This window comes from Notolabrus celidotus, chromosome 11, assembly GCF_009762535.1.
Source record: "Notolabrus celidotus isolate fNotCel1 chromosome 11, fNotCel1.pri, whole genome shotgun sequence".
NCBI lineage: Eukaryota > Metazoa > Chordata > Actinopteri > Labriformes > Labridae > Notolabrus > Notolabrus celidotus.
This window is the reverse complement of record NC_048282.1, coordinates 20346105-20373256: the sequence shown is the minus strand read 5'-3', so window position 1 is coordinate 20373256 and position 27152 is coordinate 20346105. Positions and strand designations below refer to the sequence as shown.

General features: G+C 40.5%; 4 protein-coding genes across 4 annotated transcripts in view; 1 reads left to right on the top strand and 3 right to left on the bottom strand.

The window, feature by feature from the left end:
* Positions 1 to 3021: 3021 nt before the first annotated feature.
* Positions 3022 to 5762, bottom strand: tnni1a (troponin I type 1a (skeletal, slow)). The gene is made up of 7 exons (XM_034696188.1): positions 5713 to 5762; positions 5572 to 5578; positions 5388 to 5429; positions 5024 to 5155; positions 4581 to 4670; positions 4301 to 4477; positions 3022 to 3645 (listed from the first exon to the last, which is right to left on the bottom strand). Exons 1-7 carry the CDS (start codon positions 5724 to 5726, stop codon positions 3541 to 3543), a joined length of 567 nt encoding a protein of 188 aa, XP_034552079.1. The 5' UTR covers positions 5727 to 5762; the 3' UTR covers positions 3022 to 3540.
* Positions 5763 to 10866: 5104 nt separating this feature from the next.
* On the bottom strand, positions 10867 to 13242 carry phlda3 (pleckstrin homology-like domain, family A, member 3). The gene is made up of 2 exons (XM_034696055.1): positions 12530 to 13242; positions 10867 to 11466 (listed from the first exon to the last, which is right to left on the bottom strand). Exon 1 carries the CDS (start codon positions 12960 to 12962, stop codon positions 12534 to 12536), a length of 429 nt encoding a protein of 142 aa, XP_034551946.1. The 5' UTR covers positions 12963 to 13242; the 3' UTR covers positions 10867 to 11466; positions 12530 to 12533.
* A 3055-nt stretch (positions 13243 to 16297) lies between these two features.
* Positions 16298 to 25260, bottom strand: csrp1a (cysteine and glycine-rich protein 1a). Its single transcript, XM_034695568.1, has 6 exons — positions 24954 to 25260; positions 21760 to 21869; positions 20374 to 20542; positions 20167 to 20296; positions 19978 to 20074; positions 16298 to 17356 (listed from the first exon to the last, which is right to left on the bottom strand). The coding sequence occupies exons 2-6, from the start codon at positions 21866 to 21868 to the stop codon at positions 17280 to 17282; spliced, it is 582 nt and encodes a 193-aa protein (XP_034551459.1). The 5' UTR covers position 21869; positions 24954 to 25260; the 3' UTR covers positions 16298 to 17279.
* Positions 17007 to 27152, top strand: part of LOC117821356 (neuron navigator 1-like) — a 126935-nt gene continuing 116789 nt past the window's right edge. Inside the window, exons 1-3 of the mRNA XM_034695561.1 lie at positions 17007 to 17371; positions 18578 to 18672; positions 24291 to 24409. The gene's annotated coding sequence lies outside the window, so the exon portion shown is untranslated. The remainder of the gene's footprint in view (positions 17372 to 18577; positions 18673 to 24290; positions 24410 to 27152) is intronic.

Genomic DNA, 27152 nt, shown 5'->3' with positions numbered 1-27152 from the left:
GAGATAGAGCATGAGAGAGAGAGAGAGAGAGAGAGAGAGAGAGAGGTTCTCCATGTATGGTGTCATAAAGGGATTAAGGAGCTGTTATTGTTGAAGTTATGATAGCTGTGATGTCAGGTTTACTGTTTTTTGGCTGTTGCACTCAAACTAAAATAAGCCAACTGAACGCAGTTCTAATATAATAACACACCACATTTATGGGAATGTATTTATTTATTAGTTTATGTGACAGGGGCCATGCAAAACAAAAACTGTCAAGCCAGCGTTACATATAAGCTTGAAGTATCTGACATGAAATAAGTAACTGACATAAAACAAGTCAAGGAGAAACCTATGTTGTCTCAGACTCTCAAGGACATTAAGATTGAGACACCCATCGTGTTTTGTGACTTGCAGGATAAGTTTTGGGACCCTTAAGCCAGCAGACCCAAGGAGAGTACAATAAAAGACTAGATGTTAAGATAAGTTTGGGCTTTGTAGTAGGATATGTCACTGGCTCTCAGACCTAGAGGTGCTGGTAAACTGCAAACAGCAAGACACAGATTGACATGCTGTCTTCCAGGCATTCCGCGGTGCTTGTCAGATACTGGTATTGTTTTCTTGTAATAAATGCATTACTAAACAAGCAAGCCAGTGGCACGAAGATTCCTTCTGCATCTATACATCACGGGCGGTCAAGATACAACAAGCTCATTTTCCTCTGTTGTCCCTGGGCAGGAAGATGTAAAAGAATGTACAATACAAATGATAAAAAACATACTAGCATTTAAAACAATACATACTCAACAACAGGCCATCACTAGTAATACCACATTTAAAATGACATTTCATTGTTTGATGCATTCAGAGGATTAACTCAGTGATCACATGCTTGTTTTTCCTTGAGCCATAATGTCAGTTTACTTTTAAAAACACTGAGGCTTGCACAGTCTCTAATGTGGGTAGGAATTGAGTTCCATTTTTCTGCTGCTCTGACTGAAAATGCAGACCGTCCAAATGTAAATGTAAATGTAAATGAAGAACACAGAGGTACTCTGACAGGATTAGCAGACAAACAATAAAGAAAAGCAAACATAACATTGGAAAATGAGCATGAAACATGACAGACTTTTATTTGAACAATTAAGACTTTATTTAACTTTTTTGGCTGTTGTTCCTTTTTTTTTTTCTTCCCCCCACAGTATGAGTCAGACTGTTACTGTTTGAAGCCCCACCTTCCTCCAGAGCTCAGCTGGACTCTGACCCAGACCCAGTCCAACACACCCTCCACCTCACCTGGCATTATACTACACCTGTTCCTGCTGTACTCTGTACAGACCACTGGGCTACAATAAATAGGGTACGTCTTTTTAAATTCAAGATCAAATGTGGAATGTGATACTGATCAAGATACCTGCTGTTTGTTTGTTTGGGCTAACATGAACCAGGTTCATTCATGTCCAAAGAAGGCTGACCAGTCGCTTCAACCATTAAGATGCTATCTTATAGGTCTAATTTGCATGTCTCTCCCTGCCCCATCGAAGCAAAGCACGTATCAGCAGAGTGAGCTGTGTGTCTCTGCTGCTGCAGTGTTCATATATGTTCCTGTAACTGTATTGGACATGTGACAACTGAAGGCTCTTTGCATGGTCCTTGATAGGGCAATAACGATTAAAGCGCCATAACTGAATGACTTTTCAGAGAGCGCTTTATGAGCATGCAAAACAAACAGCAGCTACAGAAAGATGTTTTACAACCAGGCACAGGATGATGGTGTGAGCAGCTTGCATGCATGGACATTTCAGCAGATGTTTGCTCTCTTGCAGAATTGCTTCTGAATTAGAGGTGCATCCATGAGGGTTTGGCTTTATCATTGTGTTACACTCACATCTTCTTTGATAAAACAAAACTAAGACCCTGCCACCATGCTTGCAGCTTCATGAGCTTTGCTCTGGTACATGCTAACATTTGCTAATTAGCACTAAACACAAAGTACAGAAAAGGCAGATGTCATTCACCAAAGATTTATTTCAACATAATCCAAAGTATTGCACAGATTGACATTTTTGTCTGATGATGGTGCATGGTGAAAGGTCAGGGGATCACAGAAGTGATTACAGTTAATCCTGAGCTGGAAATGAATGTTTGTTCAAATTTCCAGAGTAATCCATTCAACAGTTGTTGATATATTTCCGTCAATCCATAAGCGGTGCGCCAGCAGACCCCTGTCACAACCCGAGATGCTGTGAAGCCATATTTTTTTTTATATTAACTGCACCTTAAATTTGACTCCATTTTGTAGAGCTCTAAATAAAGTAATCTGCAACTTGCAGAATCTTACATATAAAAAAATCCTTATGGACAGACCCAACAGTTCGATGGGAGGACTCTCGGCCCTCTCGCAGCAAATATATTCCCTCCTCTGTAAAGAGCCTTGGTGTTTATTATGACAGTGCCTTTAAATTTGAAAAACAAATCTCTTCTGTTGTTAAGTCCAGCTTCTTCCAGCTGGGACTTATAGCTAAGGTAAAGCCTATCTCCCTCCCAAAGATTTAGTGAGAGAGACAGCGGTACATGTCTTTATTACTTCTAGGCTTGATTATTGCAATTCCTTGTATGTGGGCTTAGATGTGTTGTCTATTCAGCGCCTGCAGCTTGCTCAAAACACTGCTGCTCACCTCCTGACTGACAGGAAAAAGAGGGAGCACATCACACCTGTGCTGCGTGCTCTCCACTGGCTCCCAGTCAATCACAGGATTGATTTTAAAGTTGTACTTTTAGCATACAAGGCCCTAAATGGATTGGCACCATCCTACTTGGCCGATATTCTTTATATTCACAACCCAGCAGGGGCCCCCAAGCTCTGGAATGGCTTGCCACTCCATTTACGATCGGCACCCACTGTTGAATGTTGTAAATCTTTGTTGAAGACCCATCTCTTCTCTTTGGCTTTCTCCTCGTGAGGAGGACATAAATATCCTGATATGTAGTGCAACTTTTTACTTTTTTACTTTGTAAAGCACTTTGGGCAACACTGGTTGTTTTTAAATGTGCTGTATGAATAAAGTTGACTTGACTTGACTTATCTGATTTAACACAAATCTGTACAAGAAATTAGTCCCATGATGTGTTATTGTTATTACAGTTTTAATGTAAATGTAAATCCATTCAGTTCACAAAACCACAGGTAATGTTGACAGTTTTTTGTCAAGCACAAATATAAAAGCTTCCCCTAGATATGGCTAAGTCATTATTTATTAAAAATAACAATTATATCCACATTAGTTGTTTGAAAATAAAGGCTGCATAATTTGACATTGCTGTAATTCTCAATGGTCTGTAAATGAGTTATAATGAAAATACAAATAATTGCACATCGTACATTTATTTAGTTGTTTAAAAGACAACTTTCAGGCTTATGGTAACATATTTTCACCTCCATGAAAGGAGCATACAAAAGAGTGTAAGCATTGGACTGACATTCAGGAGCTACAATAGACTGTAGGATAATAAAACAGATCCAGATGCAGGAAGTGTGATGTTGCTCACATGACATCTTCTTCACTGGGCAGAACCCTTAGCGGCATCAAACATCTTCTTCCTCCCCTCCATCCCTGACATGGCCTCCACGTTCTTCCTCCAGTCACTGTCTTCCACTGGCCTCTTCTGCAAAGACACAATAGACAACGGTGTAAGAGATGGTATGAAGAAGTGAGAACAGCCTTTGTAATAAGACTGTGAAGTAGAGCAGGTTGGAGAGAAAAAACATCCTCTTCTCATTATAGTCTAATCCTCTAAGGCCTGTGTTTTCACCTGGGAATCCCCTGTGACAATACTGTATGACTGCACTGGTATAACTGGTTTCAAGCACCTAATACTCTCACAGACACAGGGATCCTTGCAAGCTCACATGCAGATACACACCAGCACCTGCTAATCTGCTCACACACTAACACACTCACACACACACACACACACACACACACACTGACCAGTGAGCAGAAGCGGCTACAAAAGCTTCTCTTCTGTGTACAATGGGATCATTGTCTCGTGTGCCATACCTCTTCTTATATACACACACACTCAGTAGCCACACTGTACTGCCCAGTATCTCAAACACACCCTTCACACACACACATGAACACACTTTTCAGGTGTCCCATAGCACTGTTAGCGCTGACATCATGCTGTAGCTGAAACTTTATGTAAGCAAGTTGACACGCTTCCCTTACTAAAACTACACAGCTACTGTAGGCCGGTTTGATTGTGTTAGTTTGTGTGTTTGTTGAATAAGATTACGTTTTCTCTCTCTTGCACACACCTTCTCAGTGTCTTCCTTCTTGACAGATTTGAGGTTGGCCCGGAGGTCCATAGAGACTTTGTGCTTAGAGCCCAGCAGAGAGCGGAGGATGGCGTCAGCAGACACACGAACTCGTCGAAGACTAGGCCTCTTGAATTTGCCCCTGAGGTCCAACACCTTGATGTTCAGGTCTTTTATCTGGAACAGGGATACGGAGTCTAAATGGGTTCTGCTGTATATTTAATAGATAAGGATGTTTGAATTTAAAGGGCAGCATGTTGGACCAGAAATACTTTTTTACCTCACGTGTGTTTAACATGACTTTGGCTTCAATGTCATATCGCTCCTCATCCACCACATCTACCTTTGCGTGAAGCTCTCTGCAGAGGTCCTGGATATAAACACACACATGCAACACATTTCAGAGGGAAAAAGGTGTAGTTTATTAATGGAAGAAATGATTTTGACTGCACACTTTTTGACTTGTGGTAAGTCATTTCAAGAGAATTGTACCCCAAAAGTTTTCATTTTTCATGCATTACATGTAGAATAAGTGTATAAAAAAGAGCTCAGGTACCCCAAATTACTTCAATTTAACAAAATTGGCAAATTCTAAATAAATATATGGAGGTTTATTGCTTTTTTTTATAATGAAATATGGGTTAATTGGCTATAAATTACTGAGAAGTCAGAGGAAAAAAAACAAAGAATGGAAAAATGTGGGCGATTTTGAGGGTGAGTTACCTGAAGCTGTGCAAGACTGAGGCCGCTGGTTTGTAGAGCAGGAGATCTCTCTGACAGATACTTATCTTTCTCCTCCTCTTTAACCAGCATCTCCTGTTCCAATTCCTCCTTGGCCTTTGCCACCATCAGACTCTGTTAAAAATAGTCATGTACAAGTCATTATGTAAGACAGGATGTTCTGACATTGAGTGAGAAAAGTGAAGCAGCACATTAAGTTTAAGTGTTTTTCTCTTAACATAAATAGTTTCACTATTGTGCCAAAGCAATATTTCACATTTCAGTAGTTACTGAGTATGGCCTCTTCTGTCCCCTTGTGGTCAAACATTGTATTACAACATAAAAGATTAGGTCCATGATATCTTACCTTGAGCATCAGCTTCCTTGAAGCTGAGATCTTTGGTTTCCTCTAGAGGAAGAACATTATTCAGGGCATTAAACAAAACCATTGTGTTATTTCTTTACTTGTTGTTTAAATAGTTTAATGTGATTGGCATAATTATTATGTTAAGGTATACTCTCTGAATGTTCAGTGTCTAAAATGTTCTTACCTCTTGTCTGTAAAAGAAAAAAGGACAGGATTTAAAGAACAGGAAATGAAAGACCATGAGTAATTCAGACACAAATCTCAGAGATATTGGTTTAATCGTGTATATTTAAGAACAATTATGGTCTATAATAAGAACACTCACATATGCTCAGGCATCCTGCTGATTAGATCTCACTGCAGGTGAGAGAGATGAGATTAGAAACACACAGTTGTTGATCTTTCAGCAGAGCTGGACATTGCCATGCTTCTTCATTAGTGCTCTTTCCACATTTGAAATCCATGTCAATATGTTAAGGCTGTCGGCAGCTAAATGACACCTAACTCTACACATGGACCTCTATCCTCCTGCTTGTCAACACTTTATTGACACTCAATTGTCATGCTTTATGGAAGCATGTAATCTTCTTGTTATGCATAACATAGCTAAACGCTGCATTATCAGGACTTTTCAAAGAGAGCTGTTCTAGAAAAATTGAAATTGAAATGACACGGTGTGTCAGAGTGAATAGCTTTAAGTTGATGTTTGAATATCATCTCTCTACTTCAGTATTGTTTTGACTTTTGTCATCACATTAGCACCACTCGTTCTGTCACTCAGCCTCTTTTCCTTCTACCCTTAAACAAATCACCAAACATTTTTCAGCATTTTTACACCTTCTCTCTCACCTCCTCTCACCCTTTCTCTCTTCATATCCCTCTCCCATTTTACTATCTACTGCAAGTTAACAGTGACGCCACATAAAACCTCCCAGTATTATGGAGTTACGAGCTGCTGTGGTGGATTAGGAAAATTCCTGCTTGATAGCCATCCTTCATCCATCTCTCCCGTCTCTGGTCCCCATCTTTCTCCCTAGGATTATCTTGGGGAGAGGAATTTAGAGTGGCCTATCTCCCCAAATAGACCAGGGGACATCTGATAGACAGCTGTGGGGGCTGATTGTGCTCTGGGATGCCCAGGCGGGATCAGAGATTTACCATCAGTAACTCATGGATGCTTATGAACCTCTGTGGTGCAGCCAACTTGGCAGTCAGAGAAAAGAGAAAAAAGCCAAAAGTGTTTTGGAAAGTTTGTGTCAGCCTCTAATTTGAAAACTTATTTTAATTATTTAATTGTGTTTCTTTGGTTTAGCTGCAGCCCACAGAACAGTTAAAATCATCAAAGTCATATTGAAACACTTAATAGCTCACCATAAGTTTGTTCAAGTATAATTTTACTCATTTGAAACATGAATCAGCAGTTCTCCTACAGCTCTCAAAAGTAAACATCGTAAAACCCATGTAATCCAGAGTCTATTATACCAGTTTTGGACAAAAATGTGGTAAAAAAAAAGAAAGAAAAGAAAATGACGTCAATTAAACTATTCTCTATTCAGTTACAGTCTGTTTAAAAAAGGGAGAAATATGCCTAACATCACACCTGAATAACTTTACAGACCACACCAAGGAGCCTTACCAGTGTCAGAAGCAGGAGAGAGGCAGAGAGATGAGACAGCAGCGGAGGCAGGATGGACAGATCAGAGACAAGCCCAACAATTTGGTGTCCCCCTATTTAACCACCGCGCCCCCGTCATTGTCTGGCTCCCTCTTTCTCTTTTGTTAGTGGAAGCTATTATTAGTAAACCCCATCTCTCTTACTGCCTAATCTTGCTCCATCCATTTGTCTAGCAGAAGATTCATTATAACCAGGCGTTAGAGCCGGGGGCCCAAGCCTCACATGACAGGAAGATGAACACAACGTATGTGATAAAGTACAGGCAGAAAGTTTAATGCTGACACTGGTTAAAGATAGACTGGGGAGGGGACTGGAATTAAAAAAAAAAAGAGATGTAAGGGTATTTCTTTGGAATATTTTAGCTCAAGGACCACAGGTAAGTGGGCGTGAAAATGTGCACATCTTTGTTGTTGTATAGTATCATTAGCCACACTAGAGGCGTAGCTTGGGGATGGTAGCATAAGTCTGTAGGTCCAGACTGAAATGTAACAACAACCCCTGTAGATAAGGTGGATCTGTAGCATGATGGAATGCGAAGACTTTTTAAAAAAAAAATTTCAGAATAGAATTAATCCACAAGTTAATCTTTCTTGACTAACACTACATTTCTATATACCTTGGCTTTAAAAAATGGCCAACCCACCCATCTGTTTCAGAAGCGCAGTTTTGAGGCCAATCGGCGGCAGCCATACTGCTGCTGTCGAGCGATTGTGAAATAAAGCGGCGGGCTTTGAGCCTCCTAGCCAACAGCTACAGTGTTCCCAGCTGTCAATCAAGTCAGCTGTGCCTCTCATTGGAAAACTCGTAATCTCAATATCTTCGAAATTGCCGCTTTAGAAAGAAATTCACCCCCCTCACAGTGTGTGCCGATCAAGAAATGAGCTATCCAGACTACACTTGTCTTTTGTACCAGGCTGTAAACATGTTTATTTCTGCTGTAAAGATCGGCTTTTTTGAATTGGTGTGTATGTGGTTTTCCAGTACTTCCGGAGCCAGTCTCAAGTGGATCCTCGATGAACTGCAGTTTTTTGCACTTCCACATTGGACTCATATTTTTAGACCGTAGGTTGCTGCTTGTTTTTAATTCATGGTTCCTATTTGACGAGTCCTGATGACTGACAATAACCTGTCCACACTAAACACTGTATCTAAGTAGAGCTAACTCAGACGACTTGGGGCCGCCTTTCAGCATCCACTGTTTGCTTTCTCAAGTGCTCATTAGCAAACATCACGCTATCAAGCATAACTAAGATTGCTAACATAGCAAACCTCAGGGACCCCATAAACATGGACATAAATGTTGCTCCACTGTCATGTCGGCATGTTAGCAACTAACATTAGCATTCAACTCAAGGGATTTCTAAACAGCCTCAGAGCTGCTGGAATGACTGTTGATTCTTAGATTTGATTACCCAAGTCTAATCACATCAATATGTGGGGCACACGTGCAGGGTGGGCCCTGGGATTTTCATCCTTTAAACAAACATCAAAGACAGACTTTTTGACAAAAAATGAAACTCTATCGCAGCATTTGTAACCCAGTGAAAAGGATAGGGTAAACCTCTCACCAAAACTTAAAAGATTTAATATTTTATTTTAATACCCTTTTAACACACCCTTTGTTCTTTTAAACTTATGCAGATAGAAACTAGTGTTACAGTTTGACATGACATGGTATTTTGGCCACTACTATAAATGAACCATCATGTGTACTGGTACAATTTGCAATGGTATGACTCCATTAAAGTAATGACCACACTATGTTCCCTGAATAATTATCTCCTCTGATTGGTTTGTTCTCAGAATCTATTTCAAAATTGTTGGTCTTTTACCCTCCATTTCTCCCTCATAGGCTTTTTCAGCTGCAGTCCCTTAATATTAGAGCTAAAGGAAACACAAAATGCATGGTGAGTGAATGGAATGTTCACAGGTCAACACCTAAAGTTCATTGAACCATATAGAAAAATAACAGAGTATGATATATTTCACGGCAATATGAGATCTACAAGGGGAATATGGACACACATGCACTAAAGACAAAAAAATATTAGATACACAGACAGATTGCACTATTAACCCTCCTGTTATGATGCGGGTCAAATTGGACCATTTTAAAGTTGGCTTAATTAGCGTGAACAGCATATAAAATGAAAATGGTTCATTTCATACATTTGCAAACCCCCCTGCATGCTTATATTACATAGATACTGGGGGTCAATTTGACCCTGCAGTCAAAGTGGAGGCTAAAAGGGGTCAGAAGTGTCAAATTCTAAATGTTTCTTTGCAACTGTGTTACATCTTTCACCCAAATCACTTTCAAATGTAGATAAAAAAGTTTTAACTTGAATTTTCATTTAAAAAATAAGTGAATTATCCTAATTGAACTATGATCTGTGAGAATTAAAGAACACCAATGCACTAAATGTTGATCTAAACGGTTAGTAATGGAGTTAAGAATGAGATTTTTAAAAAATGCTTATTGGGATTTTTTGGGGGTTCTGACACTGGAATTATCAAATATGCCCCGGGTCAAGTTGATCCAGGAACATTATTGTTGTCCCTAAGAAACGAACATAACAGGAGGGTTAAGGTAACTTTGGGTCTGCATTCCAGGACACTTGCTTGGCAAAATCTTTGATTTGCAAACCCCATATACACAAACACAGTCAACAAAGATACATTCTTATCTCTCAGCTTAAGTGAGACAGACCTCTAGTGGTCAATCATGCACACAGCAAACAGCAGCTCCTTTACAGCCATTTGTAACATCACAAGAAAAATGTGCCTTGTAAAACAATCTGACCTTTAATCCTCAGACCGTTCCAGAGAAGTATGTACACATATGCCTTCCTTTTGTAAAGGCACTGAATCCCGTATCTGATGACTGACTTATTCGTCTTAACATCAACCTCACCATAAGGCAAACATTAGCCTTAAGCCTAGGATTCAGTTTATATAATGCAGATAAATGTGTGTGTGTTTATCTAATGAGAAAACCAGATACTCAGGACAGAGGTTGTGATGTTTAAAGAGGGCATTCCTCTGAGTAGTGTCAGCACACACTCTCTGAACGGTCTGACATTTAAAGATGTAATGCACAAAACCACCACTGAGTGAAAAAACTTTACACACCCTTCACACAGTCTTCTGTATATCTACACCTGCCCACAGACCAAACCGCTCAAGCTGTTTTTGTCCAGCAGCCATCCATCAGTGGGTGTCTCCTCTCTTTGCAGTCCTCCTGGCCTTTAGCTGACTCATGCGGTGTGGCTAGTTTTGGGGTTTTCCACAGTAATGAGAGACATGGCTACACAATCAAGCCTTTATTCTTGACCTGAGCAGAGGCCCATACACACACAGACTGCCATATTCTTGACACACACACACCCACACTAAAGATGCTTGAATGAACAATATAAGCCTGCCCTTGCTAACGAGAGTCTCCTGATGCTGAGGCCTCGCTGAGTTTCGCGCTGGTTTGTGTGTGCACGTAAACCTCTGTAGGTGAATGTGTGGGTGGATGTTTGTGAGCACATGCCTCAGGCTCACTGTGCTTCTCATTAGTCCTCCGAAACAAAAGGCGTCCTGACTTCAGCATTCACGCAAGAGCAAGAGAGCAATGCCACAGTGTGTGTGTTTGTGTTTTCCAGAGGCTGTAACAGCAAGGTTATGCCACAACTGGAAACAGATGAGCTTAGCAATTAATGGTCTGCACCTGAAATTAATCACAGCTGACTGTTTTGTTCTAAGAGATGTAAGATACTGATCCAGGATATGCTTGAGTTAAATCTCAACACCTCAGGATTAAAGACAAAAATGTATTTAATATTTCAAGGTTGTAATACTGTACATGGTTTCAGCATATATGTAACACAATGTGCAATTGATATGATCAAAATACTTCATTTTAAGCTTTGGAAAAACATGCAGATCTGTTAAGCATTTAACAAAACTTTTTTAAAGCTAGTCAAACATCAATGTGTGTTCATAAAAAGCAAGACTAGAAAAGGTGACTCTAGATTCATCGGTGTCAGAAGAAGCTTGGAAATGATGTCCAAAGTAGAGTCTACTTTTAAAGCGTAAAGGCACAAAGGGAAAACAGTGTCCTCGATTTCTATCCCAATATCACCATCATTTTCTCTTGAGGGCGACCTCAATCAATGAGGTCATTCTGACAGCAAAAACCATGCCATCCATGCTGACAGTTTATCATATTCCTATGCTCTATATGACAGCGTGAATATGTTCATGTAAGAAGGAGGAGAAGCATCTTTGTAACTCTTGTTCTCTGTCATGTAATCCATAATCGCTGAGGGCTGTTTGGTCCCACCATGCTTTGCAGATAGCCTTGGTGTCCTCTCTTCTCTCTGCTCCAATTAGTTCAGTCCCAAGAAAGAAGGAAGGCTGAAGAAAGCAAAAAAAAAAAAGAGTTTAAATACTCCATTGTTACTTTACATAGTTGACACTGTGGCAGCTGATGAGCTCCTGTTAAGTGCACTTGTAGTGAGTTATATTACTGTTACCACAGCGACTAAGTTAATTTGGGCACTTGACTTCTGCAGCTCTCTTAAGGAAGCTTGGTTGTGGATTCCTGGAGTGTGAGCTCATAGTTCAGACTTACACACTCAGTTCAAGAACATTTGAGATTTCACTGACCACTTGCAGTAAATAAAACTGGTGTCATGTCATGTGCTGCTACTCATTCTGTCCTAAAAGCGGGAGGACGAATAGGTTGCTTGCTGTGGTAACTCAAAATGTCCAATTGTCTTCCTGTTAGTTAAAGGCATAAGAGTGGGCTGTGTTTGTAAGTGTGCGCGCCACGTGTATTTAAAAATACTTGGCTGCCTTGTGAGGGAGAGGTGGGCAGATGTTATTTTGGAGGCTCAAATTGCATCGTAATTATGTCCTGCAGTAAGAGTGCATTTGTGTCCTAAAATGTCTGTGTTGCTGTGTAGTAAGAAAGCTAATGTGACTTTGACTCAATAGTGGACCATCCAAATGCTAAAGTGTTTTTTTTTTTTTAAATAACTTAACTTCAAACACACTTCTCTTTAGGTTGTGAGTTGATCCCAGTTATGCCACCTTAGCCCCAAGAGTCTGGATGTTTTCATTCCATCCAATCAGTGCACCAGCGTGTTACTATTAGCACCCCATCAACCCTACTGGAGGGGAGATTATCACTGAAGGTGGCAGCTGCACCCTTTAGAGACTTTTATGTCTTTGATGGATAAGAAGCACATTTTTTTAACCTGACCCTAAGGGTGTTAATGTGAAACTATGATTTGTGTTTCTCTGTAAGTGACTCAACTTTGATTCTAGAGGTGGCTATTGGATGTTACAGACATAGAGGAAGTGTGGTGTCCCTACACAAAAATAAGCATTTTCAGTTTAAACATGTAATTATAATATACAGAACATACTTGCTACATTTTGATAACAGCCCTTGACATTTTTTTTTCAGGCTTACCATGTCACAGCTCCTCATCCTCTCCAGTGCTCCCCAGGTGTGTTGAGGACAGGTGCCTGTTCCTCCCTGTCTGCACGGCCTGCAGGTTCTTGTAACGCACCAGTGCCAAAGCGATCTCCGCGTTCCAAGCCGTCCCTTCCTGCCGACACCGAAAGTCAATCTCCTTCCCTGTAACCATGACCACGGTGAAGTACACCAGCCCTCGCTTGTACTCCACGCAGTCCACGGTGGCCATGCGCTCAAATCGGAGCTCTTTGGCTTTGGAGCTCCACGCTGAGCCTGGAGCATCACCACCACCTCCGGAGCTTTTGCAGTTGTGCAGGCGCAACCCTTCCTCTGTGAGCACGCAGCGCTTCTTCTTCCACAGCTGGAGGAGCCCGCTGCTGCGCTTCTCCAGCAGCCCGTCTCTCATCACTTTGGCCGGGAGAGACATGGCCACGCTGAACCAGGATTCTCCAGACAGAGTTGAAACTTAGAAGTCTTCAGCAAGTATTTAACCATCCAATACGCATATTTTGCGTTACTGTGAAGCCATCGGATGTCTCTTCGTAAAAAAAAGAGTTTTGATCTATGTCACTGTCAGCCCACACGCTGTGATTGAGTTTGTGTATGTCAATCCGTGCGCAATGTCAACATGCAGTGGAGGCTGGTAGGCTGGTCCGCCTGGATATGTTTGAACATGCCCGGCTCCTCTGTGGACCTTCTTCCACTTACACCAGCACCCCGCCCCCTCCTGGTGACGGCATGAGGAGATCCGGGCTGTCCTCTGTGTGTGTGTGTGTGTGTGTGTGTGTGTGTGTGTGTGTGTGTGTGTGTGTGTGTGTGTGTGTGTGTGTGTGTGTACATGTGTGTGTGTGTGTGTGTGTGTGTGTACATGTGTGTGTGTGTGTGTGTGTGTGTGTGTACATGTGTGTTAAAGAGTGCACGTAGGACAGTTGGATTTTATTCTGCACAGTTTGATGTTTGCGTGTTGACAGAATTACAGTAGAGAACGGTTAATGGGTAGGTTCAGCCACCTCCTATTTTAGTCGCAGTGCACCTGTAAGGAAACAATATGATACACACCTGTCTGAATAAATAAAGCTAGGATAAATAAACTAATTGAAAAGGTGTTGGATCACATTTAGCTGCCCTGACAAGTTCTAAAAAGTGATTATGGCAAGCTTCCTGAGCTGGAATATGTGGTCGAGGCAAAGTGTGGATACAAAATGTGTTTAAGCATTACTTTAGGAACTTAAATAGATATTTCTCTTTTCCAAGAATGGTTGTACAGCATGTAAAGCATAAAGTCAAGATTGAAGCCAAAGTAAAGACAAAATAATGATTTAAGGTGAAATGAGAAGAAAGTAGATTTTCATAACAAACAAGTCCCTGCTGGCCCTGCCCCTTCACTTCACTGACATGTTTTCATCCTAAAAGGGAATGCTTGAAAGAAGTCTACTTATAAAGGTAGCTAATTTAACAGGTGGACTTAGTGGGTGGAGTTAAGCTGTAATTCCCCTAACTTTACAAGAAACTGAACTCCGGCAGTGTGATGTGTCAGAGCAATGTTATGAGAGGAATGATATGAGCTTATGTCATTTCTTGAAACTTAAACAGTCAACGTCACCTTCATAACTACTTTGCTATTCATTACATATACATATACAGACACACAAACACAGCTTCACTTGTGTTATTATGTAGTGTTTGAATTAATAAGAAAAACAAAATTAAATAATTTTTAAGTTTTATTTGTATTATACAGTATGCACAGATTATAGCAGATTATAATAATCCAAAATACAAACAATACAAACCCAGCTAGCAATGATCTGTTCTAAAAACATCCTTTAAATGTTTTTAGAGAATGTTACTGTAATGTTTTCAGCAGGAATGTTTTTAACATTCTCTAAAAACATTAATACAATTTTTGGTAAACTATAAAATGTTAAGTGACAACAGTGCCCTAATGTTCTTGAAACATTCTCAACGGGAAGTTTTCTCTATGTCCAACATTTTTTCTCAGATAATGTACTGTAAAAACATTCAGTATTCAAAGAATGGTATCAAAACATCATCTGAATGTTAAAGACAAAATGTTCTTTCAATAATAGTTAACAATAAAGGAACACTATTTAAATTGATAAACATCCTTGAGATTTTCTATGAATAATACACTCAAAACCTTGTCTTCAAACATTATCAAAACTTCTGTGCAGTGGTGTGTCCAGAGGGATGGCCAAGGGTGTTGTGATGTGTCATGATCAAAAGCTGCGGCTCTGAGAGCCGATGCTTTATAGTGAATCAGAAAAGCCGGCTCGCATCGAGAGAGAGAGCCGGCTCCCAGTTTTTTCCTTTCGCTGCTTAGCTCTCACAGTGCTCAGCCCCAGCTCTGCTCACAGCAGAACTTTGTTTTGATTGGTCAGCATGGCGGCCATGCGGCCAATCACATGTGAGGATATAGGATGCAGGTGATTGAGGGAAGGCTGTTTATCCTGGCTAAATCTGTTCCTTCAGAGAGAGTCTTCTTGAAGACCGGGCAAATACTCACTGAGAGGAGAAATCGGATCAGCCGAGGCATCTGATTTTTCTCAATGCCAACCTGAGGACATTAATAATGCTTGCTCCAGTTTGGTTCTGGTTCTGTTTGCATTAGTTTGGTTCTGGTTCTGTTGGCTCGAATTTGGTTATGGTTCTGCTTGCTCGAGTTTGGTTCTGGTTCTGTTTGCTTGAGTTTAGTTCTGGTTCTGTTTGCTTAAGTTCGGTTCGGTTCGGTTCGGTTCTGGTTCTGTTCTAGTTCGGTTCTGTTCTGGTTCGGTTCTGTCCTGGTTCGGTGCTGTTCTGTTCTGGTTCGGTTCTGTTCTGGTTCGGTTCTGGTTCGGTTCTGGTTCGGTTCTGGTACAGTTCGGTTCTGGTTCGGTTTTGGTACAGTTCGGTTCTGGTTCGGTTCTGGTTCGGTTCGATTATGGTACCGTTCGGTTATGGTACGGTTCTAGTTTGGTTCTGGTTTGGTTCTGGTTTGGTTCTGGATAGGGTTCTGGTTTGGTTCGCTTGAGTTTTGTTCTGGTTCTTTTTGCTTGAGTTTGGCTCTGGTTCTGTTTGCTTAAGTTTAGTTCTGATCCTAACCCTAACCCTAACCCTAATCCTAACCCTAACCCTAACCCTAACCCTAATCCTAACCCTAACCCTAACCCTAACCCCAACCCTAATCAAAACCCTAACCCTAACCCTAACCAAAACCCTAACCCTAATCACAATGCTAACCTTAACCCTAATCTTAACCCTAACCCTAATCACAACCCTAATCCTTACCCTAATCCTAACCCTAACCCTAATCCTAACCCTAATCCTAACCCTAACCCTAACCCTAATCCTTATCCTAACCCTAACCCTAATCCTAACCCTAACCCTAATCCTAACCCTAATCCTAACCCTAACCCTAATCACAACCCTTACCCTAACCCTAACCCTAACCCTAACCCTAATCCTAACCCTAACCAAAACCCTAACCCTAACCAAAACCCTAACCCTAACCCTAATCCTAACCCTAATCACAACGCTAACCCTACCCCTAATCCTAACCCTAACCCTAATCCTAACCCTAACCCTAATCCTAACCCTAACCCTAATCACAACCCTTACCCTAACCCTAACCCTAACCCTAACCCTAACCCTTACCCTAACCCTAACCCTAATCCTAACCCTAACCCTAATCCTAACCCTAACCCTAACCCTAATCCTAACCCTAATCCTAACCCTAACCCTAACCCTAACCCTAATCCTAACCCTAACCCTAATCCTAACCCTAACCCTAATCCTAACCCTAACCCTAATCACAACCCTTACACTAACCCTATCCCTAACCCTAGGGTTAGGTTAAGAAAGGTTCTGTAACAGATTAAATGCACAAAATTGGGCATTATAAGTCTTCTCATAAAAAACACTGTACCTAAAAGGGTTTTCAACACAAACCATTAGTTTTTGAAAGTTAAGGTAAAATATACGGCGACAAAAGATCCTAGATTAAGAGTTGTTCGGGAGTCGAAAGAGCCGGCTCTTCTTTGGGAGCCGAGTTAAAAGAGCCGGCTCTCTGAAAAGAGCCGAACTTCCCATCACTACAAGGGTGTCACTGGCACTCCTTAAAATCCAATTGGCCAGCCCAGGGTCCACCCAAAAATCCTAAACTATGATTGGCTGTTTGTCCTGTCAGAGGTGGGGTTTGTATTAAAATCTATAATTTGGGATGAGTTAAAAGGCTGACAGTAGATTTCTTTATTAGTGACCTCAAATGTGACTTTGAAAAAACATATTTTGTAAGTACTTTGTAAGTAATTTAACAACTGCTTAATACTTTAATGAAAGTAGGTTGTGAAGACAGAAAGGGTAAATGTTATATATTTGTAAATGCACTGGCCACCCCTGCCTATGTGAGCCTCAGTTGGGCCACCCCGGTCCAAAAGTTCTGGACACGCCCCTGCTTACAGGGAATGTTAGCCAATGTGGTGAGAACATTTCCTGCTAGCTGGGAAACCCTCATAACAGCAAGAAAAAGATAGTATTCAGTGAAGCAGATTATAATTGAGAAAATAATTTTTCCTCGCTCTATTTCAGAAAAACGTGGTATTGCCATTTTCAATGTGGGATTTGCATCGATGTTTTTTTATCAGGCATGGTTCGTCAGGCGCAGGTTAAAGGTCAACAGTCTGCCATCTGCAGGAAGAAGACAGAAGTACAGCAACACCTTTCAAACACTATCCTGTGCTCTTCTTCACTGAGTGTGCGACAGTGCCCCTGCTCCTTGTCCGTATCCAAATCCTTTGGGACCAAAGTTTTTTCCGTAACAGGCTGTTGGAAAGAAAGGTAATGTCATAAACCTCAAAATGATGATACCAACAACCTGTCGTTCAAACCTAGTCTGTCCCCGTTTAGGACAACTGGGTCAAGGCGAGCTAAAATAATTAGCTATACTTCAGACCTCGACATTCAGATTGATTAAAGTAACTCAACGTCAGCTAGCTAACATTGAGCTTCATTTCTTAGACAACTTACACTCTGAAGACAGTCAAAAACTATTACTAATGTCTTTGTGTGCACTAAACAGCATATTATGTCCTTGTTAAAGAAAAGAGTCAAAAAATAACCTTAGCAAACATTCTGACATTCAACAGAATTGGTGCAGGTATAAGGCTAAACCCTGGGGCTGGATCATCTAAATAGAGTACATCATTAATGCTAGTACATGCAGCTGTGGTTATTTGTGTTTGACATGCCTTAACAAGTAAATTCAAGTGTATTTATCTAACTGGAGAGGCACACATTTCACCCTGCCAGCAGCCATTTGTTAACATTTTAGCCACCACAGACCTCAACTCCTGTGAAAGACAACACCTTCTATGGTGTTTACACATTTTTAGATCCACTATTTCCCCATTCTTTGACCCCTGACTTCCTAGTATGTTGTAATCCATTTGTTTTTACTTCCCTGTGACCACATCCTCCAGGAAATATGTAAGTGATAGGTTAGCTTGATACAGAGTTGTGTACAAATCCAGTGGTGTGGGCACAAATTAAAAATGGACTCTTCTTTGGCAAATTTAGATAATGTCACCATCACAGGTAAATAATGACACTAAGGAGGGCTTCATGTAGAGCATGGTGTCTATGGGAGTGAGCATTCACAATATTAAAGCCCTGAAGCTGAGGCTCCTTAATTAATAGACCACCCCACCTGTGCTTTTCTCTGCTTTGAGATGTCTAAATGTCTGTGGTGGACTTCAGCGAGCCAAAATGTTCTGCTTGCTCTCAGTTCAGTTTATACAAAACCTTTAAAGGAAGGTGTTTAACCAATCAAAACAAGCCTCCAAAACACTTTTATCCCTGACCATGTGTGTTGTGTATTTGAGTATTCATCTGTGTGAGGGTGCCCTCTGCTGTCTTCTTATGTTTACTACAACTCTATAAAACTATTTCCCTTGAGCAATCATTCCAAGCCTTTAGAAGTCACACTGTTTTTGTTCTCCCAGTGAATGATATGTTATACCATGTCCTATATCATATATGTTACAGGAAAATGCAGCTTGAAGGGATAAACATGAGGAGTCATTCTACTTGGTTCCGCCCCACAAGACCACCAATGAAAGCCGGTCTAACACAAGACAAAGGTATGGTATCTACATGTATATAGGATGCTTATCATTATGGATATCTTACTGGACAAATCCGAGAATGGTTTTAAACATGTATGCAAACTTCCATTTAGAGCCAAAGTTATCAAAAAAAAAAACCTGTTCAATTGAAAAGTCATGCCATCAAAAGTAGGAATGCACCGAAAATTCGGCCACCGAAAATATCCCAGAAGTGCATTTTCGGTTTTCGTCCGAAAGACTTGAATCACCGAAACAGCACAGCCAAAACAGAACATTGTGATGACGCAAGCAAAAAACGCGGTCAGTATGCGTTTGTCTTGATAAGGGCCAACATGTCTGATCCGTTACTCCTTTAACTGCAGCACTAAAGCGTCTTTTAAGCAAAGAGGTTGAGACGGACCACGGAGTGAAAACAATGAAAAGTACACTCTTAGAGTCTGTCAGCACACGTTTCACTGAGATCTATTTGGATCCTCTGCACTTCATCGCAACTGTACTTGATCCACGTTCTAAAGATCATTACTCGAATGTAGGAATAAAGCAGCGCACACGAGAAGTGATCCAGGCCGCGATGGATGCAGACAACCTGCTTGGAGACGGAGAAGCGCACTGCGCAGGAAGGAGAACAGAGTGCAGAAAAAGGACTTGTCTCTCTGAACCAGATGAGGGGCATGCACCCTCGTTGTCTGATATGTTCAATGAGATCCTTGATTTTAGTGAGGTTAGTACACAGTCATAGCCATAAATGCGATGGTAGGAGAGACCAGGGACAGATGTAAAATTTTTGACATTTCTGTCTATAACTTTGAGCTCTTTTAACCCAATGTGTTCAAACTGGTATACAAACTAGCTTCAAGTGACTGCTAATACATGGCCTAGAAAATGCCTGTGAAACACAAACAGAAAATGCATGGCTTAATCTCAAATACAAGGAGTGAAATGTTACAACTGCCCCCGGTCTCCCTACTAATAATTGCCATAATAATTTATTTTGGTGTTTCGGTTTTCGGCCTTGTTTACCTCGGTTTTTCGGTTTCGGTTTTGGCCAAGAATTTTTATTTCAGTGCATCCCTAATCAAAAGTGTTAAATTTGCTTTTGCTGAGCTTAACTTCATTAGAACTTATTGTTTGGCTGCAGACCTAGGTTGCTGTGTAATTTAGTGTACTACATCCAAACATAAACCCTCAAAAACGTGAATAGGTTAAATATGTGAAGGACAATTCTTGTGCAGTCCCAGATAAAGTGTTTCTATGAAACTATATGGAAATATACCACGACTTCATTTGAAATGATTCTTCTAATGCGTGATGACATTTTACCTTTGCAAAAGATCTCTCCATCCTTGTCAGCGAGTGTGGTCGACTCAAGGCTCTTCCCACATTGTGCACATGTGAAACATCCGACCTTATGCCATGACTGTAAGAAAAAACATGATCCTCTATTTAAAAAAAAGTGTGTTTTTTCAGTGACCATACGTTCGTACAGTATGTGTGTGTACTCTGTCTTACACTTCCAGCTCCAATCACTTTCTCAGCAGCGTAGACGGACTTGCCGCAGCGATGGCACTTATCTGCACCCCCAAACCTCTGAGACATCTTAGATGTGTTTGGGTTGTTGGTGGGACGATGTGGGGCAGCACTGATGGAGAGGAGGCCAAAACGTTGATATGGGGGCCTTAATTCAGATTTAAACAACTGTGTTTATGTGTTACTCACTCTTCATGCTTAATACCCAGAGACTCTCCCTTGTCCATACTGAGGGTCCCTGCTCCCTGGCCATAACCGTAACCCTTTGGTCCATACTTCTTGCCGTAGCACGCCTTGCAGTACACCTCATCATTATGAACCGCAACATTTGTGCTGTCCAAGCCCTTCCTGCAAACCACTGAACAAGCACATTCACACACACACACACACACACATGGAAGCATATTATTGTTTTGCTTATTTGCACACATGTTCATGTGTTTGGATAGGCTCTTGACTCTCCATTTATGGAACGGTTCTATTAAAGAAAAATGTTCTCATCTGAAATCCATCACAGGAATGTTTCATTACAACACAGGAACACAAATAACTCTGATCCCATGAACCGACATATTTTTCAAGTTAAGGCCTAGAAATACTTTGTAACATGTGTTTTTTATTTATGTCTTGTTGTTGCTTACATTATTACAGTTGGTATATGCAGATTATTTTGTTTGCTGCTTTAGTTTCATCTTATCAAATAGTTCTCAAATACTTAAGGTATGATGTAACATGTGAGGCAAGGGAACTATTCTTCTGAAAAAAAAAAAGAGCAACAGATAAAAAGTGAAGAAATATGAAAAAAGTAGAGATAGACCGATGTGTTTTTTTCAGGGCCGATACCGATACTGATTATTAGTAGTCAAGGAGGCCGATAACCGATATTTGGAGCCAATATTCATTTGCAGTAAAAGGGAAAATATTGGCTTCAAAATTTTGAATAATACGAACTCCAACACTTAACTTTGTTTAAATGCCTTTCAGCATATGTTTATTAAACAGCTTTTCAAATCTGCAAAAACGAACCGACTTTCTGGCGGCAAAGTAAAGTGCTGATAAAATCTAAGGCTTGCTGGTTGTCCCTCGAGCTGGTCTAAGGACAAAAGGTGACCGTGCTTTTGAAGTGGTGGCACCAACATTGTGGAACGCTCTTCCTGTAAATATTTGCTCAGCTGTTTCTGTTGTCACTTTGAAAAAACTCTTAAAGACACATTTATTTAAACAGGCCTTTGACTCACCTTGTACAAACTAATGTTTTAATTATGCTATTGTCTGCTTCTTTTACTGTTTTATGATTTCATTTTAAATTGAATTTTTTTCCTGTGGAGCACTTTGTGATTTTATTCTATGAAAGGTGCTGTACTAAATAAAATGTACTTACTTACTTACTCACTTTACAAAATCTTAGCTTTTATGGAAGGTTTGCAGCGAATAAGCATTTTGGTTATGTTTGTAAAAAGATGACATCAGTTCACACATTAGTGGTCACATTAGTTTGTGCCATTCTGATAACAAGTGACAAATCCAGCGGTTTCAACAGTGACAATGACAGGAAGCAGCAAAGAGTTGACTCACTGCAGAGGAAGCAGGACCTGTGGAAGCTCCGCCCATCACAGTGGACCTCTTCTGCGAAGTAAACGGCCTTCTGACAGCAGCCACACTTGTTTCCTCCTCCTAACGGCATCCTTTAGGGAATCATGCAGGATGAACACAGACACAAAGTGATTAAGACTTTTAACTAGAGTAGTTATTAAAAACTTTCCCTGTTACAGCACCTTAACAAAAACCCAGACACAGTTTATATGCAGGTTTTTGGGGGGAGTAGCTCACAGTGAAATGAAAGGACAGAAACCTTGGTAGAAGGGATTCATAGGCATATTATTGAAGGCATAAAGTTTATAATGATTTGTCTGACCTGATTGGTGTGGATGTTGAACTACACCTTGTTCCTAATTACTATGCAAGTTGCATTTTTGTGAATATTTAAAAAATGTCAACAGTCAATTTCAAATTTGTCAAGGAGTCAGATAGTGAATGTATTTCTTCAAATGTGTGGTTAAAATGATGCTTTCCAAAGTACGTTGGCTGTGTTTTTAAATAATTGCAGAGTCTGCAGAAATGAGCGTGCCAAATTATTATGCAAGTTGGTGATAAGAGCATATAACATTGAGTGTTTCTCAAATGTCCAATATAACCTCCTTTTCTATCAATGAGGATCAGAGGTGTTTGGTTAACAGATTTAGTGAGGTTTCTGATGACTTCTCTGCTGACTCTGTGCTGTACCTTGTATGGCTTTCCAAAGATCCTCTCTGAGCTGTATTTCTTGCCATTACTCTAAATTATCTTCTTTATTATTGACCACAAGTTCTGAGTCGGGTATGCAGGCAGGCCAGTTAATTTTAACCACACAGTTGAAGAAATATATTCACTATCTGACTTCCTAACAAATTTGAAAACGACTGTCAACATAGTTTTTAAAATATTCACAACAATGCAACTTGTCTGTATTGGAATAGAGACATGGATTTGCGATCTAATAAATCCCTCCAGCCAAATGTCTTGCATGTACATTTACCAGACTTGCAAGAAACCCAAACTTGGTTGCCTGTAATTATGGTCTCTTCAAGCCCGGCCCAGAGACTGTTTCCACTCCTGCCAGTTTCCTGTGGTTTTAGCAAAAGGAGCAGTACGCCAGAAGAGCAAAGAAAAGAAAGAAAAGTATTTTCTTGAGTTAGAGCTGAAAAACACTCTCTCTTGGAAAATACATTCAGCCAATGTGGACAACATTTAAAGACATGATGAATCAGATGAGTCTTTAAAACTATGGGATGCTTAAGACCCTGGCCCCTCCTGCCTGTTTCCCTCCAGTTTGTCTCCCAGCTTGACTCTCCTAGTATTCCATTCTTGAGGATCAACATCCACATTCCTGACCGCGTAAAACCCTCCCACCTTCCTGCCCCTGACTCACACGTCTACTCCCTGCCTGTCTGCTTCACTCTTCATCACGTCTTCCTTTTAATGAGAGTTTGTTTTACTGGGCAAGGGATATGTTGTCTAACCGGCTGCAGCTCTAGCTGTGTCAGATAGAGCAGGGGTTCCCAAATTGAGGGTCGGGACCCCTTGTGGGGGCGCGAAACACAAATGGGGGGTCCTGAGATGTCTTCCAGAATGTTTATTTTTTTTAATTATCTAAAAAATAGTACATTTTACCCATTATAGTAAAAAATATCCACAAAATAGTAGCTAAACTTGAAATAAAACCTTGAATATAGAAAATGTAATGAGTTTTCTGCCTTTCTTTTTGCCAGATGACTCCTAAGTTTAGGGTTAGTGAACAGTTAATTATCAAAAGCATCAGTAGCAGTAGGTTAATTCATAACAGCACAGGAAACACAGACACATGCTCATATAGGTAGGTAAATTTTCTGCAGACCAGCTAAATAAAGCTTCCTTAAATCACTTTGAGTGACAGTGGGGGTCATGAGACTTTGGCACCAATATTTTGGGGGTCGCGGGCTGAAAAGTTTGGGAACCCCTGAGAAAGAGCATGATAGTGTTGGGCAATTATGTTATCTTTGAACATGTAACTGTCTTGATGTGGGACAAAATAAACAGTGAATAACTCTGTGATCATCTTAAGGATGATGTTGTTTTTACTTGTGCTCCACCTTCAACAGAAGATCAGTACTGTGCGTTATGTGTTTAACATTTAAAATTAAGCTTTAAAGTAAAGTCACAAAGTAGCCTTGAGTTGCCACACAAGTGTGAATTCAGTGAGGGTCAGTGAGGGTCAGTGAAACTGTGCTGGAGAAGGAAATTTAGGATGTGAAACACAGGAAAGTGAAAGCCCATGTATAAATGTTTTAGTGGAAAGTATTCACTAACAGCCACACTGACACAGACTGGCATTTTTCTGTTAAAAGGTTTATTTGCAGTCTGCATGATCTAATTCCCTGGAAATGGAAAGAGTCTGGAATATTTTTTTACCAGCCATCATTAGAAAAATCCAATTTGTAGCTTTCCAGCAGCCCATCTTGGAAAACTTGACTTAAAGTGGCAAATCAAGAATCTGAAATGACTTTGTAACTCTTTTGTGTTTTTTAAAGGAATGTTGGAGGCAGGACAATGAGAGAGGAGCACAGAAGATGGTGGGAGCTTCAAAATTTCACAATGTGATGACAGTTCCAATATGAAGTATGTAAAAACAGGAGATGAGGAAAAAAAGGTAAGGAATATAAGATATTTTAAAAAGCACTTCAATACTATTTTGGTTTGTGCAGAAAGGATGAGAAGTGATGTAACAAGACTGACCGGTCGTAATGAGACTGACTGACTGACATCCTCCATTAACAGAACGATGTCATTAAAGCCTTGATTCTGTTGTACTATAAACTAACTTGCGCATTATCCAGGAAGAGGAATTCTCGTGCATGTTGATAACGATGGCTTTGCAAGTTTAGACATGCGAGGACACTTACGGTTGTTCAGGTATGAGAAGTAAGAGCTGCCAACTTAATCAGGAAGTTTGTTCATCAAACTGAGGTTGAAAACAGTCACCTACTTATTTTTGAGACTTATTTTGCGTACGTAAACAAATATAAATCGTCCTCTAACAAAGCAGCCTCCTTAGGCATGACCTGCACCACAGCTTCATGGAAAGGAAGAAGTGACAGAGGGTGTTTTCCGGACATGCATGAGCTGAGAGAGAGAGTAAAAGATTCGGTACAGTTAGAGGGCAAGCAGAAGGCAGAGAGGTTAAGAATGCTTACCTGCAGTTTGTAGGTGCAGTGTTCCAGTGATGATGGGCGGTTTGAAGTCTGACGCCCTGATCAAGGGTAGTGTGACTTTTCAGGGTTGGGTGTATTCAGGAAACCAGCAGTCCAACGTTGGGTGGAGGGCTAGAAATGTGCTCTTACTAACACAAGTCTGAGACGTTATCAAGGGTAGTCCAGTGTTAGAAAAAAGAAGAGTTGTCGGTGTGTTCCTCTCCACTCTTTCACTTCTGCAGTTGTGATAGAAAGGAGGAGCTTCTGTTGTTGCTGCTTCAGTCTGCAAATGTATCGCGTGTCAGGGCACAGGGGAGTTTCTGACTAACTGCCTGGATAAGTGAGTGAGTGAGAGAGAGAGAGAGAGGGAGAGAGAGAGAGAGAGTTAGAGAGGTGAGTGGGGAAGGAACTTGGATTGAAGAGCCTTGTGATTCTTAGAACCAGTAGCGAAAGACATAACACGCTTTATTTATTATTACTGATCTTGTTTCCTCTTGTCTAGATCTTTGCTTGTGTTGTTCTTGTTCTCCTATGTACTGTACGTCGCTTTGGATAAAAGCGTCTGCTAAATGACATTGTAACATTGTATGATTATTTTCTAAACTGTATCTTTATTTGGAATGGACAGGTAGATACAACACTATAGCAACATTAGTAAAAGTAAAAACAAAAGTCCTTCCAGTTTTGTTTGTTTTGAGTCCAGAAAAAACACAACATCAGCCATCCTGCAATAAGAGTCCAAAGAAGGTAAGGTCATAGACCATGGATCATCTTATGGACAGACCTGACAATTTGCTCGGGATAAATTCTGCCAGAAAAGGCTCACTTATTCACTTAAAAAGAACTATGTTGCAGCTTAATTAAAGATAGAACAGTGTACATGGAACTATGAACAAGAACCAGGGTGTCACCTGCTGCTGCTGTCAAAAAAATCATCAATAATAACACACTTTATAAGCACAGCAAAATCTAAGTAGAATATTCCCAGTCATAGTTATGCACATGCATTTCCCTTTCCACACATTCCTCTTCTTTTGCTTCGCATTGCTGCAGGCATCATCTGATAATTTGTTGCAGGTATTAAATGGTTGGATGATAATGTAGATTCCCTCATATCTGCAGTAATCTATTCATTTTCCACCCTTTTGTTATGCATTCCTCATTATATGAAGCCATTAAAAAGAGATAATCTTCACACTTTTACTGCTTTACAGCGTAATAAAGGAGCAGTCAGCTCGACTAAATTGGGCGATTCTGCAGTTTTTAGGGGATTCATTTTCTGGTGGATTTCAAATGTATGTCTCAAAGCACCTTTCCAGTCCTTAGTTGTCACCATTTATTCTATAATTGGGGTGATATGTGCACTATGTCATATTCAAAACCTCGACTACATCAAGTTTAATGCAGCATTTTGAAGCTTTCAGATTTTTTCTGTTTGATAATCGCTTTTCTTTCCCTCCTCTTTTTTTTCTTTCAAAGTTACATTTTTGGCCTTTTTGCCTTTTAGCCTTTTATTTTATAGGACAGATGAAGAGAGACAGGAAATGTGGGGAGTAGAGAGCGGGGGAAGACATGCAGGAAATGGTCGACTGGCCGGGAATCGAACCGGCGACCCCTGCTACGAGGACTGTAGCCTCTGCACATGGGGTGCTTAGACCACTAGGCCACCAGTGCCCCTTTCCCTCCTCTTTGAGTCTTTTGTTTATTTAAGAGTCAGTAAATCCATTCTTTAGGATAACTTTTATATCAGATAACCAGTGTGTGAATATATCAGCAGTTTGTACACATTAAAGCTGGGGTTGGTAATCAGATTTAGATACACTTTTTGTTATACTGGTCGTTTTGGAGGAGCTCTGAGGGAGGAGGGGAGGGGTTAGACGGAGTCATGAGAACATGCTACATTCAAATTCATGCTAGTTTTCCGAGACTGCCAACCCCAGCTTTAAATAGGGCACAATCTCAAAGTAATATCGGCCTTTGTAGTTCATCACTACAGCGTTGATTTACCATCAGGGACCTGCTGGTAAAGGTCACTCAGATACGCTCAATGTGTGGTGAAGCATTCATATAAATTGAGCTTGCTGATGTCAGCAGAGAATGGGGAGTGGACTATGATATTCTGGTGCCTAAATTATCGACCTCTGCCACCATCATGTGGTCGTTGTGGGTACTGAATACCAGTATAAACATTTTTTTTTTTAG